The sequence below is a fragment of the Schistocerca cancellata genome, chromosome 1 (assembly GCF_023864275.1).
Source record: "Schistocerca cancellata isolate TAMUIC-IGC-003103 chromosome 1, iqSchCanc2.1, whole genome shotgun sequence".
NCBI classification, from domain to species: Eukaryota; Metazoa; Arthropoda; class Insecta; order Orthoptera; family Acrididae; genus Schistocerca; species Schistocerca cancellata.
In genome coordinates, this window is record NC_064626.1 from 64,381,558 (window position 1) to 64,406,189 (window position 24,632).

General features: G+C 43.0%; 1 protein-coding gene across 5 annotated transcripts in view; it reads left to right on the plus strand.

Moving 5' to 3' along the window:
- Window positions 1–24,632, plus strand: part of LOC126164992 (sulfite oxidase, mitochondrial-like) — a 166,659-nt gene that overhangs the window by 138,125 nt on the left and 3,902 nt on the right. For 2 of the 5 annotated variants that reach the window (XM_049920283.1, XM_049920285.1), the window contains exons 5-7: window positions 9,713–9,870; window positions 9,965–10,057; window positions 10,808–11,000. In XM_049920283.1, coding sequence (XP_049776240.1) covers window positions 9,713–9,870; window positions 9,965–10,057; window positions 10,808–11,000 — 444 coding nt within the window. Of the gene's footprint in view, window positions 1–9,712; window positions 9,871–9,964; window positions 10,058–10,807; window positions 11,002–24,632 lie in introns of those variants that run through there. The other 3 variants (XM_049920288.1, XM_049920287.1, XM_049920284.1) reach the window with 3 other exon arrangements.

Genomic DNA, 24,632 nt, shown 5'->3' on the forward strand with positions numbered 1-24,632 from the left:
TGAAGTATCTATGTATGATTAGCACTCACTTCTTAATTTGACTGTGCATTGAAATACATGGTAATAAACTGCATTTGGTTAAACTGTGCAGAAAGCCTTGCAAAATACTTTAAAATCTGATACATTAGCTTCTTCAATACTTCTTGTATATATGAGGCAAAAATCTTCTTTTGGCTGAAGGAGTTGATTAGATTTAATGTGAGACTCCAGTGAAATACTCAAAGTAATAGAGACTGAAATTTTGTGGGAATATGAAAATTCATGGCCAATAGAACAGATATCTGATTATTTAAGTATCAAAATATATGTTAGTGATCTTGTTGTAAATTTTTTTTAATGAAAATTCCTTGGTGGTAACCATAAACAAAAATGAGGAAGGATAACCACTCACTTGCAGCTGACACTTTAATTAATTAACACATTGTGTTTTGTAAGTCCCACCATGAAGAGTCAAATTGATAATCACTTCTATATTACTTTGTATAGGGTAACTGAAAATTCATGCACATCTACCTGAAGAAATGAAATAAATTGTGTAATGATGCCTTGCTACACAACTATCCACTGTAGTTTCCAAGAAAATAGGGGTCACTATTTGAAGACACAATACAGCACACCACATTCCAATTTTCTGTCAGTTTTCATGAAAGAGAAGTGGAATTTTGGTTGACCTAATTCTAATGTTTTGAGTATTCACATACATGCAAGCCAAAACCATGGCTCATCAGTGAAGAAACTCATCCAGTTCTGCGATTCTGAGGATGCCACCAAATTACCAAAACAGTGTACAGTACACTAGATGCAGACACCTTCAATTCCAGCACACTACAAACATGATACACAAAAAATTTTAACTTTCACATAGCATTGCCATAACAAACCTGGGATTGGACAGTAATCTCTCCAAACTTTTTGATAGCAAATGCAGCATCACATTCCTCACCTGAACGAGTTCAGCATTCTTCAAAATGGCCAGTTTTCTTATTCTCTTCTTGTCTGTGATTGATTTGCATTCATGGAAATTAATGACAGTACTGTTGAATTGTTTGACATATGCTATCTCAGTATTTCACATGAAGCTTTCAGCCTGTAAGGCCTTTGTCAAAAATAGATGACAAAATGGCAGCTCACACACATGACTGTAGTCTCAGGCAACTGTAACTACACTGCAAGCAGCAGCAGCGGTGCACAATGGGACTGGTGACTGGGTGGGGGTAAGGAGGAGGCTGGAGCAAGGAGGGGGAGGGATGGTAGGGTAGCAGTGGTGGACAATGCAGTGCTGTTGGGGAGTACACAGGGACGAGGTGGAGAGAGGGTAGGGCAGCTATGTGCAGTCAGGAGGTTAGATGGTGGGCAGGGGAGAGGTAGGGAGGGAGCGGGGTAGCGGAAAAGGAAAAAGGAGACAAGTAAAAAGTGTGGGTGTGATGGTGGGATGAGGGCTGCATAGTGCTGGAATCGGAACAGGGAGGCTGGAGGATGGGTGAGGACAATGACCAATGAAGATTGAGAGCAGGAGGGTTATGGGAACATAGGATATATTGCGAAAGTTTCCACCTGCACAGTTTAGAAAAGTTGGTGTTGGTGGTAAGGATCCATATGGCACAGGGTGTGTGAAGCAGTCATTGAAATGAAGGACATCTTGTTTGGCAGCCTGCTCAGCAACCGGGTAGTCCACTTGTTTCTTGGCCATTCATACGGACAGACAGCTTGTTGGTTGTCATGCTCACGTACAGTGCAGCACAGTGGTTGCAGCTTAGCTTGCAGATCACATGACTGGTTTCACAGGTAGTCCTGCCTTTGATGTGATAGGTAATGTTTGTGACTGGACTGGAGTAGGTGGTGGTGGGAGGATGTATGGGACAGGTCTATTACAGAGGTATGAGCCATGAGGTAAGAGTCTAGGAGAAGGGGTTGTGTAGGGGTGGATGAGTATATTGTGGTGGAATACCATTGTGAGAGGGGTGGGAAGGATAGTGAGCAAGACATTTTTCATGTCAGGGCATGATAAGAGGTAGTCGAAAACCCTGGTGGAGAATGTAATTCAGTTGCTCCATTCCTGAGTGGTAATGAGGGAGAAGGGGAATGTTCCTCTGTGGCTGGACAGTGGGACTTTGGGAGGTGTTGGGAGACTGGAAAGATAAGGCACGTTAAATTAGTTTTTGTACAAGGTAGGGAGGATAATTACGGTCTGTGAAGGCTTCAGTGAGACCCTTGCTATATTTAGAGAGGGACCACTTGTCAGTGCAGATGCAAAAACCACGGGTGGCTAGGCTGTATGGAAGGGACTTCTTGGTATGGAATGGGTGGCAGCTGTCGAAGTGGAGGTATTGTTGGTGGTTAGTAGGTTTGATATTGACAGAGGTACTGATGCAGGCATCTTTGAAGTGGACGTCAACATCTAGGTAGGTGGCTTGTTCGGTACAGGAGAAGCAAATCGGGGAGAAGTTGTTGAGGTTCTGGAGGAATGTGAATAGGGTGTCCTCACCCTTCATCCAGTTTGCAAAGATGTCATCAATGAATCTAAACTACACTCCTGGAAATGGAAAAAAGAACACATTGACACCGGTGTGTCAGACCCACCATACTTGCTCCGGACACTGCGAGAGGGCCGTACAAGCAATGATCACACGCACGGCACAGCGGACACACCAGGAACCGCGGTGTTGGCCGTCGAATGGCGCTAGCTGAGCAGCATTTGTGCACCACCGCCGTCAGTGTCAGCCAGTTTGCCATGGCATACGGAGCTCCATCGCAGTCTTTAACACTGGTAGCATGCCGCGACAGCGTGGACGTGAACCGTATGTGCAGTTGACGGACTTTGAGCGAGGGCGTATAGTGGGCATGCGGGAGGCCGGGTGGACGTACTGCCGAATTGCTCAACACGAGGGGCGTGAGGTCTCCACAGTACATCGATGTTGTCGCCAGTGGTCGGCGGAAGGTGCACGTGCCCGTCGACCTGGGACCAGACCGCAGCGACGCACGGATGCACGCCAAGACCGTAGGATCCTACGCAGTGCCGTAGGAGACCGCACCGCCACTTCCCAGCAAATTAGGGACACTGTTGCTCCTGGGGTATCGGCGAGGACCATTCGCAACCGTCTCCATGAAGCTGGGCTACGGTCCCGCACACCGTTAGGCCGTCTTCCGCTCATGCCCCAACATCGTGCAGCCCGCCTCCAGTGGTGTCGCGACAGGCGTGAATGGAGGGACGAATGGAGACGTGTCGTCTTCAGCGATGAGAGTCGCTTCTGCCTTGGTGCCAATGATGGTCGTATGCGTGTTTGGCGCCGTGCAGGTGAGCGCCACAATCAGGACTGCATACGACCGAGGCACACAGGGCCAACACCCGGCATCATGGTGTGGGGAGCGATCTCCTACACTGGCCGTACACCACTGGTGATCGTCGAGGGGACACTGAATAGTGCACGGTACATCCAAACCGTCATCGAACCCATCGTTCTACCATTCCTAGACCGGCAAGGGAACTTGCTGTTCCAACAGGACAATGCACGTCTGCATGTATCCCGTGCCACCCAACGTGCTCTAGAAGGTGTAAGTCAACTACCCTGGCCAGCAAGATCTCCGGATCTGTCCCCCATTGAGCATGTTTGGGACTGGATGAAGCGACATCTCACGCAGTCTGCACGTCCAGCACGAACGCTGGTCCAACTGAGGCGCCATGTGGAAATGGCATGGCAAGCCGTTCCACAGGACTACATCCAGCATCTCTACGATCGTCTCCATGGGAGAATAGCAGCCTGCATTGCTGCGAAAGGTGGATATACACTGTACTAGTGCCGACATTGTGCATGCTCTGTTGCCTGTGTCTATGTGCCTGTGGTTCTGTCAGTGGGATCATGTGATGTATCTGACCCCAGGAATGTGTCAATAAAGTTTCCCCTTCCTGGGACAATGAATTCACGGTGTTCTTATTTCAATTTCCAGGAGTGTAGGTGAGGGGTTTAGGATTCTGGGCGTATATGAAGGATCCTCTAGATGGCCCATAAATAGGTTGGCATGGGACGGTGCCATTCAGGTGCCCATAGTCATACCCTGAATTTGTTTGTAGGTAATGCCTTCAAAGGAGAAGTAATTGTGGGTGAGGATATAGTTGGTCATGGCGACTAGGAAGGAGGTTGTGGGTTTGGAATCCGTTGATTGAGAAAGGTAGTGTTCAATAGCAGTAAGGCCATGGGCAGTAGGTATGTTAGTGGAAACGGAGATGGCCTCAATACTGAAGCGTATGATAAAGGGACAGGAACTGTGGAGAGTAGATGGAGGAAATGGTTGGTATCTTTTTATATAGGAGGGTATGTTCCAGGTAATAGGTTGAAAGTGTTGGTCTACGACAGCAGAGATTCTCTCTGTGGGGGCAGAATAACTGGCCACAATGGGGCATCCTTGGTGGTTGGCTTTACGGACTTTAGGAAGCATGTAGAAGGCAGGAGTGCAGGGAGTGTTAGGGGCGAGCAGAAAGATGGACTCTGGGGAGAGGTTCTGGGGTGGGCCTAAGGATTTGAAGAGTGACTGGAGATCCTGCTGGATTTCTGGAATGGATTCATTGTGATAAGGTTTGCAGGTGGATGCATCTGACATCGGGGGGAGTCATTCTGCCAGGAAATCCTTGCAGTTCAAAACCACAATGGTGGAGCGTTTGTCTGCAGGTAGGATTATAGGGTCAGGATCAGTTTATATATGGTGAACTGTGGTTCTTTCTGTGGATGTAAGGTTAGTTTGCATGTTGAGGGATTTGGGGAATGATGGTGAGGCAAGGTTGGAGGTTAAGATATTCTGGAAAGTTAACAGGGAGTGATTTGGGGGCAGTGGGGGTGGATCATGGTTGGATGGAGGAGTGAACTGAGTTAGGCAGGGTTCAACATTGGTCTTTGGTTGAGGGTGATTGGTAGGGCTGGTGGTGAAGAAATGTTTCCACTGTAGGGACTGGGAGAATGAGAGAAGGTCCTTAACAAGTCCTGCATGATTAAATTTAGGAGTGGGGGAAAATGTGAGGTCTTTGGAAAGAACTGATATTTCTGTGGAGTTAAGACTTCTGGAGGAAAGGTTGATGAGAGTGTTTTGGGTCTGTTTAGAATCTGGATTCTGTGTGGTGATGAGAGGGAGTTTGAGAGGGTATGCTAAATGTAGTAGTTCTGTGAGGCAGGGTTTGTCAGCTGTGAGGGGATGAGGGGGAGTTTTGGAGGTTGTTGTAGGGTTGGTGGACAGTGACACTCCAAGGCAGGAGTAGGAAGTGAGCAGGGTGGAGAGTTTTTTGAGGTGGCATTGTGCATGTTGCTTTAGTTCATGGAGGGCAAGAGTTTCAATATGTGTTATGGGTTCCAGGAATTTGGGATTGCGTAGCAGGAGAATTTTGCAGATGGAGAGAAAGTACTGCAAGTAGGTTTGGGCTTGGTTGATATGGTTTTGCAGGACTATGTTGGTGAGGGCTAAGGATTGGTGGAATCTTAACAGGTGGAGGTCATTGTGGAAGAAGGGGTCGCAACTGGAGATGGGTAATTTGATGGTAAGGCCATTTGGGAGGAATCCATGAGCTGATCAACAATGCAGGAACAGTATGTAGGACTGGGTTCTGGCCAGGGATAAGGAAACTTTTCTGTATTGACACAGATGAAAGTAGCAAGGACCTGTGTTGGTGGAAAAAAGGCGAAAAGTTACGTAAGTAACGTAGAATTACATCCGAAAAATTTCGGAAAAATATACCCAAATACGTGGGAAAATGCCAAAGGGGAAAAGAAGATGAAATCTGAGAGAGTTGATGATAGCAAAAGGTGAAAATTCGCTAAAAACAAGCACGTTCATTGCCACAAAGCAAGAAACAGATGGAATATCCATGTTTCAATCTAGAACAGTCTTGTATCAGAGAAGTGTTTCACACATGGCAGTTGAATTGTTCAGTAGCCATCCTAATGATTTAAAATACCAGCAATTTCAGTTAAACTTAAATTCATTTCTTACAGAACAGTGCATTTACTCAGAAAAAGGTTTATTGAATAGTAAAACACAGCTTTTGTAAATGGAGTTTGTAACTGAATTTGTAAACTCTCTCTCTCTCTCTCTCTCTCTCTCTCTCTCTCTGTCTGTCTGTCTGTCTGCCTGTCTCCCCCCACCCCCCCCCCCACCCCCTCCCCCAGTTGCGCTCCCCCTCTCTCTTTCTCTCTCTTGTCCTATGTTCAATACATTTAAGTATGTAATGGGTCAGAGTGGACCAATAAATGCTGATGCTGCTGATGATGATGATGCTTATAAGACAGCTGATATTGCTCTGCATAAGGTAAATGATTTGTTTGAAATACTGTATGAAAAAACAGCTAAGTTGTAGAAAATAAGGAGCAGTAGGATTCAGAGTAGCTGTTTTTCTACTGATACACACACACACACACACACACACACACACACACATTACCATAATTATCAGTTTGAGTAAGGTTAGTAGGCCTATACTTTACAGAAGTAACCAGCAGTGGCTGCTTCTGCTTGTCAGTGTACAACTTGACTTGTTCCTCATCCCTGAAGGCTATCTTTCATATTGAGATGTACAGAATATGATGTGCGAATGGATGTATGTATGGATGGATGAAAGGATGATCTGGACCTGGGATATAAGATGGACACAGGAATGTCGAAGTTTGATAATAAAAAAAAATTGTTGTATGAGCACTATGTGGATAAGGGTCATATGATAGTGATTCACACACATACACAGATGGTGATAGTATCATGTACACAAGGTAGAAAAGAACAGTGCAGTGGCGGAACTATTATTTATGCTCGGTTGATTCATTTAAAATGGTTTCCGACATGATTATAGCTGCATGATGGGAATTAACAGACTTTGAAAACAGAATAGTAGTTGGAGCTGGATACAAGGGTCATTCAATTTTGGAAATTGTTAGGGAATTCAATATTTTGAGATCCACAGTGTAAAGAGGGTGCTAAGAACACCAAATTTCAGGCATTACCTCTCACCACAGACAACACAGTGGCCAATGGCCTTCACTTAACAACCGAGAGCAGTAGCGTTTGTGTAGAGTTGTCAGTGTTAACAGAAGGCAACACTGCATGAAATAACCACAGAAATCAATGTGGGATGTATGATGAATGTATCCATTAGGACAGTGCGGTAAAATTTGGCACTACTGGACTGAGGCAGCGGACAACTGATGCGAGTGCCTTTGCTAACAGCATGACATTGCCTGCAGTGACTCTCCAGGATTTGTGACCATATAGGTAGGACCCTAGATGACTGGAAAACCATGGCCTGAACAGGTGTGTCCCATGTTCAGTTGGTACGAGCTAATGGTAAGATCTGAGTGTGGCACACAACTCACAAAACCATGCACCCAAGTTGCTGTCAAGGCACTATGCAAGCTGGTGGTGGCTTCATAATGAAGGTGGCTGTGTTTACATGGAATGGACTGGATCCTCAGGTCCAACTGGACTGATCATTGTCTGGAAATGGATATGGTCAACTGTTTGGAGACCATTTGCAGCGATTCATGGACTACATTTTTATGGTGATAATGCACCATGTCACCAGGCCACAATTATTACTTTAGTTTGAAGAACATTCTGGACAATTTGAGTGAATGATCTGGCCACCCAGATTGCCCAACATGAATCCCAGCAAACGTTTATGGGACATAATCAGGAGGTCAGGTCATGCACAAAATACTGCACCAGCAACACTTTCACAATTATGGATGGCTGTAGTGGCAGCTTGGCTCCATCTTTCTGCAGGGGACTTCCAGTGACCTGTTGAGACCACGCCATGTCGAGTTGCTGCACTACACCAGGCAAAAGGAGGTCTGACATGCTATTAGGAGGTATCCCATGAGATTTGTCAAGTCAGTGTATGGAACAATGACACTGCACACTGTCTCTGCCTTTGCATATTCACTTGTGTACATTTGAAAACCCTTTAGAAGCATAGTACACAGTATATACTTTAGACCTCCAGGAAAAATTTCAAATATAGTTTAAAAAATTTGAGTCTTTTTATGACACATAGAGACAAAAGAAAACAGACTATAGTCTGTAGAGTTTGTCATATTAATTTTTTGAAAGATTCAGATAAAAGAAACAACTTGAAAATGTTACTTAACGTTAGTAATATGCTCTATTGTTAATTTTCCCCCAAAAATTACACAGAAAAGCAGTACACTAATAGACAACAATCTTACAGGTGAACACTGGAATTGAATGATATAAATCGTTATTCAGTTTTGAATGGTCTCTGTAAACAATATAACAGCTGGCAATACTAAATAATGTATCTGATTACAATGAATTGAGGAAAACAATTGGAGTAATTAATGAACAGACAGCAGAAAGTTTCAAGGCAGCCTTTCAGGAAGCTGACTGGAGGGATGTTTATAATGTGACAGACATCATGTATCTATAGCTGGTTTCCCATCATCTCAGTTTACCAAGAAAATAATTAAGAATGGCACTAATTAGATGCTAACAAAGCCTTGGACTAAAAAGGAACCAAGTGTAATGTGCAAGGAAAAGGGTATTGTTTGAAATGGTTAGGACAAATAGAGAATAGGACTGATTACATGTTACAAGAAATACTGTGCTGTCTTAAGGAAAGTGACTTAAAAATCAAGAAACCTCTGTATAATGTCTGAAATTAATAATCCAGATGATAAAATTAAATCCAGGATATTTGTTAAGGAATGTAAGGACTTTGTTACAAAAGAAAACAACCAAATAAATAAATGATAAATGATAGGCTGTCATGACATTTAACAGTTACTTCCATAACATAGCTCAGAAGATTGGCATGGTCAGTTTAAAGTATAAGTTACTAAAAACCATGCAAGAAGCAATGCCACATACATACAGGCAAAGCAAAGTTACTCCATGCTCTGCCAAAGAAATGTAATTTACTACCTCAAAGTAAAAACTGTTGTGGAATCGATAATATCTTGTGTAATCTACAAAAATCATGTTATTTACATATATTCAGTGTATTCAGTCATATGCACAATAAATCACTTATCTTCAAGAAAAAGAAGTGTAGTGAAACTGGTCAATAATTATCAATATTCATCTTGACAGCTCTCTGGTAAAGGGATCTGACAGCAGGATATTTCAGTCTATGTGGAGATATTTTGAGATAGACTAAAATATGCTACTCTTGGACCCATTTACAAGGGAGCCGAAGGCAGACATTACTTACCTGTCTCACTAAACACCTCTTTCTTGAAGGTACTGGAATGTAACATGTATGCTAGAACCTTAAGACACCTTTCAAAATAGGATATGTGAAACACTGTTCACCAGTGATCATTAGCTCTGCTCAAATATACAGCTGATGAGGCATTATTTTCAGTGTAAAGTATAAATTAACTTTTCACAAAATTTTGGAGGTGTGTGTCTTATTATCAGATTGTTGGTTTATACTGTACAGTCAGAAAATTTAGAGCAGTAAAGTGATGAATGCAATTTTTTTATTTTTTAAATATTCCTTATGCATGTTCAACCAAATAATGAAGTAATGAAACATCTTGCAAAGTCCTAATGATACAGTTGTTATTTATTAATATTTTATAACAAATGAAGACCAGATTTAAAGAAGTTTTTTCCATATCATGAAACAAACAGAGTGTTGTAAATGTAAGTGATCCCTTTATTCTTTTACTGATGTACTTATTCAGTACTAAAGAACATTTCTAACTTTCTTTTTCAGTTCCAGATGTGGATCCAGCTTCTTATGCCCTTGAGATTAATGGTCTTAATGACACATCTCTCAAAATTCCACTGAACACATTGAAAAATGATTTTCCTAGACATACAGTGACTACTGTATTGAAGTGTTCAGGAAACTGTAAAAGTGAGGTAACTGAGGTAACTGAAGCAAAGTAGCTACAGATGATGATGTCAAGACATGAAAATAATAAAGACATGAAAATAACAAAACAAACTTTTTTTTCCATTAAAGGTCAAAGAAAATAAGTGGTCTGGAGCAAGACTAATAGATGTTTTGAAGGCTGCAGGATATGATCAGGGTCATACAGGAGTGCAAAACATTCAGGTGGGAAACTAGAATTGCATAAAATTAAACTCTTGTATTTTGTTCATTTGTTGATGATGATAAACTTTCACTTTCATTTTGAAAATGCTGCCATATTAACACCACAAGTAGCTAACTTTCACTTATTGTAAAGTCCTGTGAGACTGCCATAAATATTCTTGTTTTAGAGTGTTTGAGAGATCTCTCTTCCTATAGCTTAGTAACAGTTAATGGTCTAAGTATATACTGAACATCTTTGTTTACTACAGTAATCTATACTGATATTCAAATGCAAATTGCACTGCATAAGCATCCACTGTAAGAACTAAAAATAATTACATGTTTATGAAATTAATGTCACTATACATTTTTAATAATATGAATTATGGTAGACTGATACTCATGAGACATGGCAGGTTTTTAGTGGGGACAGGCACATTTAAAAGTAGACTGTTGGATATTGTCAGCTTTCACACTAAGTCCTTCATCAGAAGAAGAAACACACTCACATCTATACATACACAACTCAGACACACAATTAGCCTCTGTCATCTCTGGGCGACAGTCTTTCCCTGATGAAGTGCTTTGTTTGGAAGCTGATAATAATCAACAGTCTACTTTTAAATGTGCCTACCTATCACTGAATACCTCTGCTATGTGGTAAGTAACACTGTACCATACTTCATATTGTTATTCCATTTCCAGTTTCCCAATGTTTAAACATTTTTTATGTTTCACATATGTAGTATACATTAAGTATGTAAATTTCAGTTTGAAGGATTGGATCTTGCTGTACCAGGTATGCACTATGGTACTATAATCTCTTTTGAGAAAGCCATCGATCCCAAAAGTGACATAATCTTGGCTTATGAACTGAATGGAGAGCCTCTTACAAAGGAAAATGGATTTCCCATCAGAGTTTTGATGCCTGGTATACCTGCTGGTCGTCAAGTAAAATGGCTAGGTGATGTATCATAATATAATATACATGATGTATGCTTACTTTTCTTTCTTTTTATGTATTTTAAAAGAAGTATGATAACTTATTTATGATTTATCTCATACATGAGAGGTAAATTGAAATTATGATCATATGGGATATCAAGTAAAATTTGTGAGTAGATAGAGGTTTTCTTGGTAGGAAGAAAGCATGTTATCATAAGGAAAAGGAGGGGGGAGGGGTCATTGACAGACATAAATGTAGCTTCATTTATGCCCCATTGAAGTGTATTGGTACTCGTGCTCTTGATGTTGTATATTAATGATCTTGCATGCTGCTAACAGATACCTCAGATTTTTTGCTGATTGTGCAGTTCTCAATAATGAAATACTATCTGAAGAAAACTCACTAATATTCAGTCTGATCTTAATATTTTAAAGTGGTCCAAAGATGGGCAACTTGCTTTAAGTGTAAAATTATGCACCTCACAAAAAAAGAAAATTAATATCCTATGACTACAATATCAATGAGTCACAACTTGAATCAATCAACTCGTACCAATACCTGGATGCAATAGTTTATAGGTATTTGAAATGGAATGATCTCATAGGCTTAGTTGTAGGTAAAACAGCTGGCAGACTAGTTCATTGGCAGAATATCAGGGAACAAGGGGTACTGAATGCATACCAAGAATGGAAGCATGAATGGTCAATGGTTTGTCTGAACCATGGGAGAGTGCCACAGAGATACTGGAAAACTGAACTGGCAGATGCCTGAGGACAAGATAATATAATAGGAGAATATAATAATAATAAGATAATATAATAGGATAATATAAAAGCCTACTTGCAAAATTTTATGAACCACTTTTTAGTGAGGATTCTAGAAACACACAACAAAGCCATCCACTCAGTGTATAGATGGTAGATGTGAAAGATAAGAAATAACTGTAGTTTATGCCCAGCTCTTGCTAAAGGAATGGTGTAGTAATTAGCACACTGGACATGTATTCAATTTGAGCAGAGTTTTCAGAATGAGATTTTCCCTCTGCAGCGGAGTGTGCGCTGATATGAAACTTCCTGGCAGATTAATACTGTGTGCCCAACCGAGACTCGAACTCGGGACATTTGCCTTTCGCGGGCAAGTGCTCTACCATCTGAGCTACCGAAGCATGACTCACGCCCGGTACTCACAGCTTTACTTCTGCCAGTATCTCGTCTCCTACCTTCCAAACTTTACAGAAGCTCTCCTGCGAACCTTGCAGAACTAGCACTCCTGGGGGCACACAGTCTTAATCTGCCAGGAAGTTTCGTATCAGCGCACACTCCGCTGCAGAGTGAAAATCTCATTCTGGAAACATCTCCCAGGCTGTGGCTAAGCCATGTCTCTGCTATATCCTTTCTTTCAGGAGTGCTAGTTCTGCAAGGTTCGCAGGAGAGCTTCTGTAAAGTTTGGAAGGTAGGAGACGAGATACTGGCAGAAGTAAAGCTGTGAGTACCGGGTGTGAGTCGTGCTTCGGTAGCTCAGATGGTAGAGCATTTGCCCGCGAAAGGCAAAGTCCTGAGTTCGAGTCTCGGTCGGGCACACAGTTTTAATCTGCCAGGAAGTTTCTGAGCAGAGTTTTAATCACATCCAGATTTAGATTTTCCATGTTTTCAACAAATTATCTCATGTTAATGCTAAGACCTTTCTTGGAGAAGAGAAAGAAACACTGCTGTGACTGAGAAAAACAATAGGTAAGTGACAAAACAAGCAAGAAGTGTTAGAAATTGTTAAAGTTTGTACATGTTGCTTCATTGGTTCCAATAAAAGACTTATAGATGTTTCTTTGCCGAAATATTTAGTTTAATTATAGTCTAAATCAATTCAACCAAATTTAGTTTGCGATAATATGGAGCCAATAGTAAAACAGAAAACTCATTTTCTTCTAACACTCTGCCTAACATATACACAGACCATCACTGATTTTCTGTAGATCATAATGCTATGATTTGGAGTGTGAGATGAGATTTAATTTGCTACTTGCCACATAGAGGACTAAATTCTTCATCAGAAGCAGTGACAACTGTCATCACCAGATGCTAAGGCCTGACTGTGATTGCACTTGAGGTGAGCAAAATCTAGTTGTTAATAGGGATATGGAATAGGGAGGGGGGGGGGGGGGGATAGCAGGGTAGGGCAGGGGTGAGGGAGAATGCTAGTGCTGCCTGTGGGAGCATGCAAGAACATGGTGGGGAGAGGAGGCTGCCAGGTACAGGATCAGAAGGCTGTGCTGGGTTGGGGGTTGGGCAGGAGGGGAAGGGGCAATGGAGAGGAGGAGAGGAGAGAAGTACAGAAGGAGAAGGGACTATACAGAAGCTTTGGTGGGATGGAAGGTGTGTGTAGTGCTGAAGTGGGTCCAGGAAAGGGGATAGGCAAACCATGGGGATTACAGAAATGAAGGAGATATTGCAGGGAGAGATCTCGCCAGTGCAACTTAGGAGAGCTTGTCACTTGTCATGCCCTCACAGGATGAAGCTGTGTCGTTGCAGCTAAGCTGATAGATCACAGGGTGGCTTTCATGGACCACCATGCCTTTGATGGGCCAGGTGATGCCTGTGATGGGACTGGTGTAGGTGGTAGTGGGAGGATGTAAGGAAGGGACAGTCTTGCATCTAGATCTATTTCAGGGAGATGAGCCATAAGGCATGTGGTTGGGAGCAGGGGTGGAGTAGGTTGCCTGGGCAATAGGTTACCACTGTGATATGGGTAGGGAGGATATTCTTCATTTCAGTGCATGATGAAAAGTAATCAAAACCCTGGCACAGAATGTGATTCAGTGGTTACAGCCCTAGAAGGTAATGAGTCATGAGAGAAATGCTCCTTTGTGGCTGGCAGTGGATATGTGGGGGATGACTGGGGAGACAAAGCGTGGGAGACCTGTTCCTGGACAAGACTGGGAGGGTATTTGGTCAGTGAAATCCTCACTGAGAACCTTGGCAAATTCAGAGAGGTCCAGCTTGTTTACATCTACATGTATACTCTGCAAATCACATTTAAGTGCCTGGCAAAGGGTTCATCGAACCACCTTCACAATTCTCCATTTTTCCAAACTCGTATAGCGTGCAGAAAGAATGAACACCTATATCTTTCCGTACAAGCTCTGATTTCTCTTATTTTATTGTGATGATCATTTCTCCCTAAGTAGGTCAGTCTCAACAAAATATTTTCACATTCAGAGGAGAAAGTTGGTGATTGGAATTTCATGAGAAGATCCCATCGCAATGTAAAACACCTTTCTAAGTGTCATGCCAATAAAATGCAGTCTTTGGTTAGCCTTCCCCACAATATTTTCTATGTGTTCCTTCCAATTTAAGTTGTTCATAATTGTAATTCCTAGGTATTTAGTTGAATTTACAGCCCTTATATTTGACTGGTTTATCATGTAACCGAAGTTTAATGGATTCCTTTTAGCACTCGTGTGGATGACCTTACACTTTTCGTTATTTAGGTTCAATTGCCAATTTCTGCACCATTCAGATATCTTTTCTAAATCATTTTGCAGTTTGTTTTGATCTTCTGATGACTTTATTAGTCGATAAATGACAGCCTCATCTGCAAACAACCTAAGACGGCTGCTCAGATTGTCTCCCAAATTGTTTATATATAAGGAACAGCAAAGGGCCTATAACACTACTTTAGGGAGCATCAGAAATCACTTCTGTTTTACTCAATGACTTTCCATCAATTACTATGAACTGTGACCTCTCTGACAGGAAGTCTCCAATCCAGTCACATAACTGAGACGATATTCCATAAGCACTCAATTTCATTATAAGCCGCTTGTGTGGTACCGTTTCAAAAGCCTTCTGGAATTCCAGAAATATGGAATCTATCTGAAATCCCTTGTCAATAGCACTCAACATTTCATGTTAATAAAGAGCTAGTTTTGTTTCTCAAGAATGATGTTTTCTAAACCCTTGTTGACAGTGTGTCAATAGACCATATTCTATGAGGCAATTCATAATGTTAGAACACAATATATGTTCCAGAATCCTGCTGCATATCGATGTTAATGATATGGGCCTGTTATTAAGTGGATTACCCCTACTACCTTTCTTGAATATTGGTGTAACCTGTGCAAATTTCGAGTCTCTGGATACGGATCTTTTGTCGAGTGAGCGGTTGTATATGATTGTCACGTGTGGAGCTAATGCATCAGCATACTCTGAAAGGAAACTAAATGGTATACAATTTGGACCAGCAGACTTGCTTTTATTAAGTGATTTATGTTGCTTCACTACTCCAAGAATTTTTTCTTCTACGTTACTTATGCTGGCAGCTGTTCTTGATTCAAATTCTGGAATATTTACTTCTTCTTCTTTTGTGAAGACGTTTCGGAAGGCTGTATTTAGTAACTCTGCTTTGGTAACACTGTCTTCAATAGTATCTCCATTGTTATCATGCAGAGAAGGCACTGATTGTTTCTTGCCACTAACATACTTCACATACGACCAGAATCACTGGATTTTCTTCCACGTTTCAAGACAAAGTTTCGTTGTGGAAACTGTTATAAACATCTCACATTGAAGTCTGCGTTAAATTTTGAGCTTCTGTAAAAGGTCACCAATCTTGGGGTTTTGTGCCTGTTTAAATTTGGCATGTCTGTTTTGTTGTTTCTGCAACAGTGTTCAGACCCATTTTGTGTACCAAGGAGGATCAGCTCCGTCGTTTGTTAATTTATTTGATATAAATCTCTCAATTACTGCCGATTCTATTTCTCTGAATTCAAGCCACATCTGGTTTACATTTATATCATTAATTTGGAAGGAGTGGAGATTGTCTCTCAGGAAGACGTCAGGTGGATCTTTATCTTCTTTTTTGAATAGGTATATTTTTCATTTATGTTTGGAGGTTTTGGGGGTTACAATATTCAATCTTGCTACAACAACCCTGTGTTCACTAATCCCTGTATCTGTATTGCTGCTCATTATTAACCCAGGATTATTGGTTGCTAAGAGGTCAAGTGTGTTTTCACAACCGTTTACTATTCGCATGGGCTCTTGAAATAATTTTCAGAGAATGCATTTAGCACAGTTTCGGATGATGTTTTATGCATACTTCCAAAATTAAACATGTATTTTTTGCCAACATATTGAGGGCAAATTAAAGTCACCACTAACTATAATCGTATGAGTCAGGTACATGTTTGAAATGTTTGAAATCGAATTCAAGTTTTCTTTGAACCTTTCAGAAACTGTGTCATCTGAAATGGGAAGTCGGTAAAAGGATCTAATTATTATTTTATTCCAGTTGCCAACAATGACCTCTGCCCATACTAACTCACAGGAACTATCTACTTCAATTTCACAACAAGAAAAACTACTTCTAACAGCAACAAACACGCCACCGCCAACCGTGTTTAGCCTATTGTTTCGGAACATTGTTAGGCTTATCGCAAAAATTTCAGCTGAGCTTATCTCCAACTTTAGCCAGCTTTCAGTGCCTATAACGATTTGAGCATTAGTGCTTTCCATTAGTGCATGGACCTTTGTTACTTTCCCAATCCAGCTACAACAGTTTACAACTGTTATACCAATGGTTCCTGTATTTATGTTCTTCCTGTGTTTGGCTTGCACCCTTTGTGGCTGAAGCCCTTCTTGTGTTTTCCCGAGACCCCTAACCTAAAAAAACTGCTCAGACCATGCCACACAGCACCTGCTACTCGTGCAGCTGCCTCCTGTGTATAGTGGACACCTGATCTATTCAGTGGAACACGAAACCCAACCACCCTTTGGCACAAGTCAAGGAATCTGCAGCCTACACAGTCGCAGAACCATCTGAGCCTTTGATTCAGAGGCTCTGTACCAGAGGTTCACAATTGGTCCTGTTGACTATGCTGCAAATGGTCAGCTCTGATTTTGTCTTGCAAGCAAGACTGGCAGCCTTTACCCCTTCTGTTAGCTGCTCGAAACCAGAGAGAATCTCTTCTGATCCAAAGTGAACACACATCATTGGTACCAACATGAGCAACCACCTGCAGTTGACTGCATCCTGTGCTCTTCATAGCATCTGGGAGGACCCATTCCACATCTGGAATGACTCCACATGGTGTGGACATGGAATGCTCATGGGTTTTCTCTCCCTTCTTGGCAGCCACGTCCCTAAGGAGCCCCGTAACACGCCTAATGTTGGAGCTCCCAACGATCAGTAATCCCACCCTCTGTGATTGTCTGGATCTTGCAGGCTGAGAGGTTTCCTCTGAAACAGGACAGGCTACAGCATCTGGCTCAGCAACGGCATCAGCCACAGACAGTGCCTGGAACCTGTTTGTCAGAAAAACCAGGGAGGCCTTATGTGCGGCCACCTGGGAAGTCTTTTGCCACCTGCTATGCCCTGGGGCGACATCCCACTCGACCACAGGTGAAGGATCAACCTCAGTTCAGCTGTAACTGGGCTGTCCACCAGCGAGGAGCAATCAGAGGACTCAGCTGTGCTGGACGTCCGCTGGATCCTCACGGCCGGCCCACAACAGTGGTGCCCATCCACTGCAGCCTCAAGCTGTGTAACCAAAGCCATCACAGCCTGAAGCTGAGAGCGAAGTGTCACCAGCTCAGTTTGCATCCGCACACAACAAACACAGTCCCTGTCCATACTAAAGACTGTGTAAAACTAAACTATTCAGATAAACGGACTATCGGCACATGCTGCGCAACTCAATTGTAGACCCTGATGAAAATGCAGGAACTGTGTCTTATAAATTAGATTAATATGCAGAGATTCAAAAACCTAACTATTGATGCACTCAGGTGAAACTAAATAATTTGCCCCGATTAGGAACTTGTAATATGTCACAAAATCAATTTACTTTCCGACGCAAACATAAATGCGAGAATTGTGGCTATTATATATTAAATGAATACACAGAAACACAAGAAACTAAACTATTAAAGCACACAGATGATATTATAAAATTCGCTCCTGGCTAGGAACTTGTAAAAGGCACAAAATCGGTTACTTCCCTGTTGCTGCTTGTGTCGCGGCCGGCTACTGCTGCCTGAGATTGCAGTGGATGCAGGTAGCTAGGCTAAGTGGAAGGGACTTCTGGGTGTGGAATGGATGGCAGGTATCAAAGTGGACATATTGTTGGTGGCTGGTAGGTTTGATGTGGATGGAGGTACTGATACAGCTATCCTTGAAATGGAGGTCAACTTCAAGAAAGGTAGCTTGTTGGCCCAAGGATGATCAGCTGAAGCGAATGGGAGAGAAGATTTTGAGGTTTGTAGTGTTCCTGATTTTAAGAAGAACAGTGCTGTCTTTTCTTCTTGAGCGATTTCATATAAGTAAAAAGCATTAACTGGTTATTTATATATACTGGGTGTATAGGGGAATCTCCTGTAGATATGCACACAGGTGTGAATAAGGCCTAGCCAAATAAGCACCCGTGGATCAGCTGAGGTGAATAGAAAATGGTCAATGGCTTTAGTGGCAGAAGAGAACATATGTCTCAATGGCAGAGAGGTCGGAAGAAATGAATTTCAAATCCACTTTGCGTCTGACTTGGATTGAGTGGCAAAGTGGTTGGCATCTGTTTACCTAGTAGGTATGGCTGCACACCTTACATTCCAGGATCTAGCAATCCCTGTTCCTAAACTCTCAGTGGGAAGACTGGAAAAACCTTCGATTACAAGCAATTATGATTTGTGAGAGTAGCAACAAAATTACCCCAGGTGGTAACCAATCCACACGTCAATGGACAGGAACTAGCTCTTTGTATTTTGGGGGACCTGGGCTACCACGATCACAGAGAAAGTTGGAGTTCTATCACAAACTACCATCAAACAGACCCACTTACATCGGGACCTTCAACAACAACACCTTACGACAACCAGGTAAACTACACGTCTTAACATCAGAATTAGATCGACAAAAGGTACAGATACTAGCTCTTCAGGAAACACGCTTTACAGATGAAAACTCACTAGACTATCATAATTACCACATCTTCAAAAGTAAAACAGATAAACGAATAGGAAGAGGTGGCACCCCACTCCTGGGTATGGCATTTGTCGTTGACAAGAGCATAGTTGATTCGATTAAAGAAGTCACCCTCAAAAGTAATAGACTAATGACAATGCACATGTGCAAACAAAAAATACACGCTAATTAATGTACATGCACCCACGAACATTGAAAATCAGAAAGATCTGCAGACGGTAGAGCAGTTCTGGTCTAAACTCGAGAAGATTATGGCACTAGTCCCCCAAAGAAGACACAAAGATATTACTAGGTGACTTCAGTGCCCAGATTGGCAGAGAAAAGGAATACCAAAAGACCGTAGGCAAATTTGCAGCCCATAAATTCATCAACAAGAATGGCATGAGACTCATTGAACTGTGCCAACAGAACAATCTGAAAATAATGTCCACCTCCCTGAGGAAACATCCTTGAAAACAGAAGACTTGGATATCTCCTATACAGTCTCTCAGAGAATATCAGATCAACCTCGTGGCCATCACACGCCCTTCACAGATGGAATTTCATGACATGCAAGTCTGAAGAGGAAAGGGCAGGCACCTGGCATCAATTCCGTAACAAGGTAATCAAGAGAGCCAAAGAAGCGGTACCATTGAAGAAGAATATGAAACACCCATGGTGGGACTCCACATGTGAAGAAGTACTGGAAGAACAAAAGAGTGCTTTCCAGAAATAAAACTCTAAGAAGTCACTGGAGACTCAACAACATTATTTTCAGACCAGAAAGGAAGCCTCAAAAATTATCAGACAAACAAAGAGGAGGCACATGAAGGACCAGTTGGAATTGATAGAAAAAGACTTCCGAGATCACAATATTTGAGACTTTTACAGGATGTTTGCAGGCAGGATTCGAGGGTACACCCCTCAAAACTTATGTTATCGAAAACCAGACAGCACACTCACACTGACCAACTGAGATAATTGCAGAGAACTGGCTTGATATTTCTCAGAACTACTCAATTGCTGGAGCCCACAACAAGATGGCCCAAAGAGACTCCTGCACAAGTAAACCCAGAATCTCCACCACCTACCAAAGAAGAAATCCATAGACACATCTTCAGACTCAAGAATAACAGGGCATCTGGAGAAGATGGTATAGTTGCAGAACTATTGAAGAACACACACCCAAATACACTTGAGGAGCTCACACAAATTATCACATCTGGAAAATGGAAAAGGTACCTGAAGAATGGAAATGTGAACTCATCCATCCATTACACAAGAAAGGTGACAGAACAGATGTCAATAACTACAGGGATTTATCTCCTTGAAGTCACCTACAAAGTTCTGTCCACATGCCTTGTTCAAAGAACACAAGAACATGTTGAACACAAAATTGGTGACTATCAAGCTGGTTTCTGACTGGGGCGTTCTTGTGTTGAACAAATTTTCAATTTGAAGATGCTATTGGAGTATAAAGCAACCCAAAGCTCTCTGATCATCTGTATGTTCGTCGACTTTGAGAAGGCATATGATTTGGTTGATAAACAGTCCCTCTTTAACATCTTATAAGAACAAGGACTTGATTGAAAGACATTAATATTCATTGAGGAAACACTCATGGACATGAAGTCAAAAGTGAAATTCATGGGCAAATTGTCAGAGCCCTTTGAGATAAAGACCGCTGTGCAATAAGGTGATGGACTGTCACCACTGCTCTTCAACCTTCTTCTGAACAAAGTCATCTGAGAATGGGAGAAAGAATTGAAAACCCAAGACCACTGGAAACCCATTCAACTTGGATAAAAGAATGATGACATCAAGGTCAGTTGTTTACCTTTCGCAGGTGACCTAGCAATACTAGCGGTTTGCAAAAATACAGCGAACAAACAGACTGAATGTGAATGTATGCTTTCCTGGTGTATACAGCTGGCGAAGAGTTCTCGGGCTTCCAGCTGGGTGGCGGTGTCTTCAAACTGCGACGTTTCGACGAGTGACATACTCGTTATCTTCTGGCAAAGTGCCAAGGGACCGGCATCCGCAAAGTCTCGGCACTTCGCCAGAAGATGACGAGTATGTCACTCGTTGAAACATCACAGTTTGAAGACACCGCCACCCAGCTGGAAGCCCGAGAACTCTTCGCCAAACAGACTGAAGTCCTCAAGGAATGCACTGAGAAAACGGAACTACAAATTTCATTCAAGAAGACCAAGTTCATTTGCACTAAATTCAACATTCGGGAACTGAACACAAAATACGGGTCAGATCAAATGAGTTAAAAACCAACAGCATTGGAAAAGGAAGCACAGACAGTTCAGTTACAAAAGCTCAAACGAGCATATGGGAGAACTCGTGAAATCTATAACAACAAATGTATGTCCATTCATACAAAGAACAAACATTAAACAATGGAGAATCCAGGATGGAATGTAACAATACCAGAGAAGGCAAGTTGCTACTCACCATATAACAACCACACTGCGAGCAGCAGCACCAGTGCATGATGGGAGTGGTGATTGGGTGGGGGTAAGGAGGAGGCTGAGGCTGGGAGGGGGAGCAATAATATGGTGGGAGTGAAGTGTTGCAGTTTAGACAGAGGGCAGGAGAGAAAGTGCGCAAGGGGGAGGGGGTAAGTAGCGGAAAGGAGAGAAATAAAAAGAAATTAAAAGACTGGGTGTGGCGGTGAAATGATGGCTGTGTAGTGCTGGAATGGGAACAGGGAGGGGGCTGGATGGGTGAGGACAGTGACTAACGAAGGTTGAGGCCAGGAGGGTTACCGGAACATAGCATGTATACCAGGGAAAGTTCCCACCTGCGCAATTCAGAAAAGCTGGTGTTGGTGGGAAGGATCCATATGGCACAGGCTGTGAAGCAGTTATTGAGGTAAGGGATATCATTCTTGGCAGCGTGTTTGGCAAAAGTGTAGTCCACTTGTTTATTGGCCACAGATTGTTGGTGGCCATTCATACAGACAGACAGGTTGTTGGTTGTCATGCCTACGTAGAATACAGCACAGTGTTTGCAGCTTAGCTTGTAAATCACATGACTGGTTTCACAGGTAGCCTTGCCTTTGATGGGATAGGTGATGTTAGTGACTGGACTGGAGTACCGGACTGGAGTAGGTGGTGGTAGGAGGATGTATGGGACAGGTCTTGCATCTAGGTCTATTACAGGGGTATGTGCCATGAGGTAAGGGATTGGGAACAGGGGTTGTGTAAGGATGGAAGAGTATATTTTGTAGGTTCGGTGGACGACGGAATACCACGGTAGGAGGGGTGGGAAGGATAGCGGGCAGGACATTTCTCATTTCAGGGCACAACAAGAGGTGATCAAAATCCTGGCAGAGAATGTAATTCAGTTGCTCCAGTCCCAGATGGTACTGAGTTACAAGGGGAATGCTTCTCTGTGGCTGGACTGTGGGAGTTGGGAGATGGTGGGAGACTGGAAAGATAAGGCACAGGAGATTTGTTTTTGTACAAGGATTATGGTCAGTGAAGGCTTCAGTGAGACCCTCGGTATATTTAGAGAGGGACCGCTGGTCACTGCAGATGCGATGACCACAGGTGGCTAGGTTGTACGGAAGGGGCTTCTTGGTATGGAATGGGTGGCAGATGCCGAAGTGGAGGTATTGCTGGTGGTTAGTAGGTTTGATATGGACAGAGGTACTGATGTAGCCATCTCTGAGGTGGAGGTCACCATCTAGGAAGGAGAAGTAATTGTGGGTGAAGATATAGTTGGTCATAGAGATTAGGAAGGAGGTTGTTGGTTTGGAATCCACAGGGTGTCTGGAAAGGTATTGTTCAATAGCAGTAAGGCCATGGGCATTAGGAATGTAAGTGTACAGGGAGGTGGCAGCAGTAGTGATGAGCAGGGCACCATGTGGTAAAGGGACAGGAACTGTGGAGAGTTGGTCTAGGAAATGGTTTGGTATCTTTTATATAGAAGGATAGGTTCCGGATAATAGGTTGAAGGTCTTGGTCTACGAGAGCAGAGGTTCTCTCAGTGGGGGCACAGTAACCGGCCACAATGGGGAGTCCTGAGTGGTTGGGTTTATGGACTTTAGGAAGCATGTAGAAGATGGGAGTGTGGGTATGGTAGGGGTAAGTAGAGAGATGGACTCTGGGGAGAGGTTCTGGGATGGGCCAAAGGGCTTGAGTAGTCTCCCACCACCTCCCAAAGTCCCACAGTCCGAACACAGAGGAGCATTCCCCTTGTAACTCAGTACCATCCAGAACTGAAACAACTGAATTACATTCTCCGTCAGGGTTTCAATTACATCTTGTCATGCCCTGCAGTGAGAAATGTCCTGCCCACTATCCTGCTAGTCCACCGTCCACCGAACCTACACAATATACTCGTCCATCCTTACACAACCCCTGCTCCCATTCCCTTACCTCATGGCTCATACCCCTGTAATAGTCCTAGACGCAAGACCTGTCCCATACATCCTACTACCACCACCTACAGCAGTCCAGTCACTAACATAACCTATCCCATCAAAGGCAAGGCTACCTGTGAAACCAGTCATGTGATTTACAAGCTAAGCTGCAACCATCGTGCTGCATTCTATGTAGGCATGACAACCAACAAGCTGTCTGTCTGTATGAATGATCACCGACAAACTGTGGCCAATAAACAAGTGGACCACCCTGTTGCCAAACACGCTGCCAAAAATGGTATCCCTCATCTCAATGACTGCTTTTCAGCCTGTGCCATATGGATCCTTCCCACCAACACCAGCTTTTCTGAATTGTGCAGGTGGGGACTTTACCTGAAACACAACCTACATTCCCATAACCCTCCTGGCCTCAACCTTCTTTAGTCACTGTTCTCACCCATCGAGCCCCCTCCCTGTTCCCATTCCAGCACTACACAGCCATCATTTCACCTCCACATCCAGTCTTTTAATTTCTTTTTATTGCTCTCCTTTCCGCTACTTACCCCCTCCCCCTTGCGCACCTTCTCTCCAGCGCTCCGTCTAAACCGAACACTTCACTGTCCGCCACTCCCACCATATTATTGATCCCCATTCCAGCCCCAGCCTCCCCCTTTACCGAGTGGGGTGGCGCAGTGGTTAGACACTGGACTCGCATTCGGGAGGACAATGGTTCAATCCCGCGTCCGGCCATCCTGATTTAGGTTTTCCGTGATTTCTCTAAATCACTCCAGGCAAATGCCGGGATGGTTCCTCTGAAAGGGCACGGCCGACTTCTTTCCCAATCCTTCCCTAATCCGATGAGACCGATGACCATGCTGTCTGGTCTCCTTCCCCAAACCAACAAACCAACCAACCTCCCCCTTACCCCCACCCAGTTGTCGCTCCCATCATGCACTGGTGCTGCTGCTCGCAGTGTGGTTTCAGTTCTCTGAGTCAGCAGGCATGTACGCAAGTTGTGTGTGTGTGTGTGTGTGTGTGTGTGTGTGTGTGTGTGTGTGTGTGTGTGTGTGTCTACTGCTGACACAAAGGCCTTTATGGCCAAAAGCTATAGTTGTGTGAATCTTTTTGTTGTGCGTATCGTGACTCAGCATCTCCGCTATATGGTGAGTAGCAGCTTTCCTTCTCTGGTGTTGTTACATTCCATCCTGGATTTTCCATTGTTTGATTTTTGGCTGACGGCTTTTCTTCGATCCTAACCCTGTGCTGTTTTCCTTGGTAACTACTTTCTTTTGCATTGCTATACTCAATGTTTATCCTTGTTT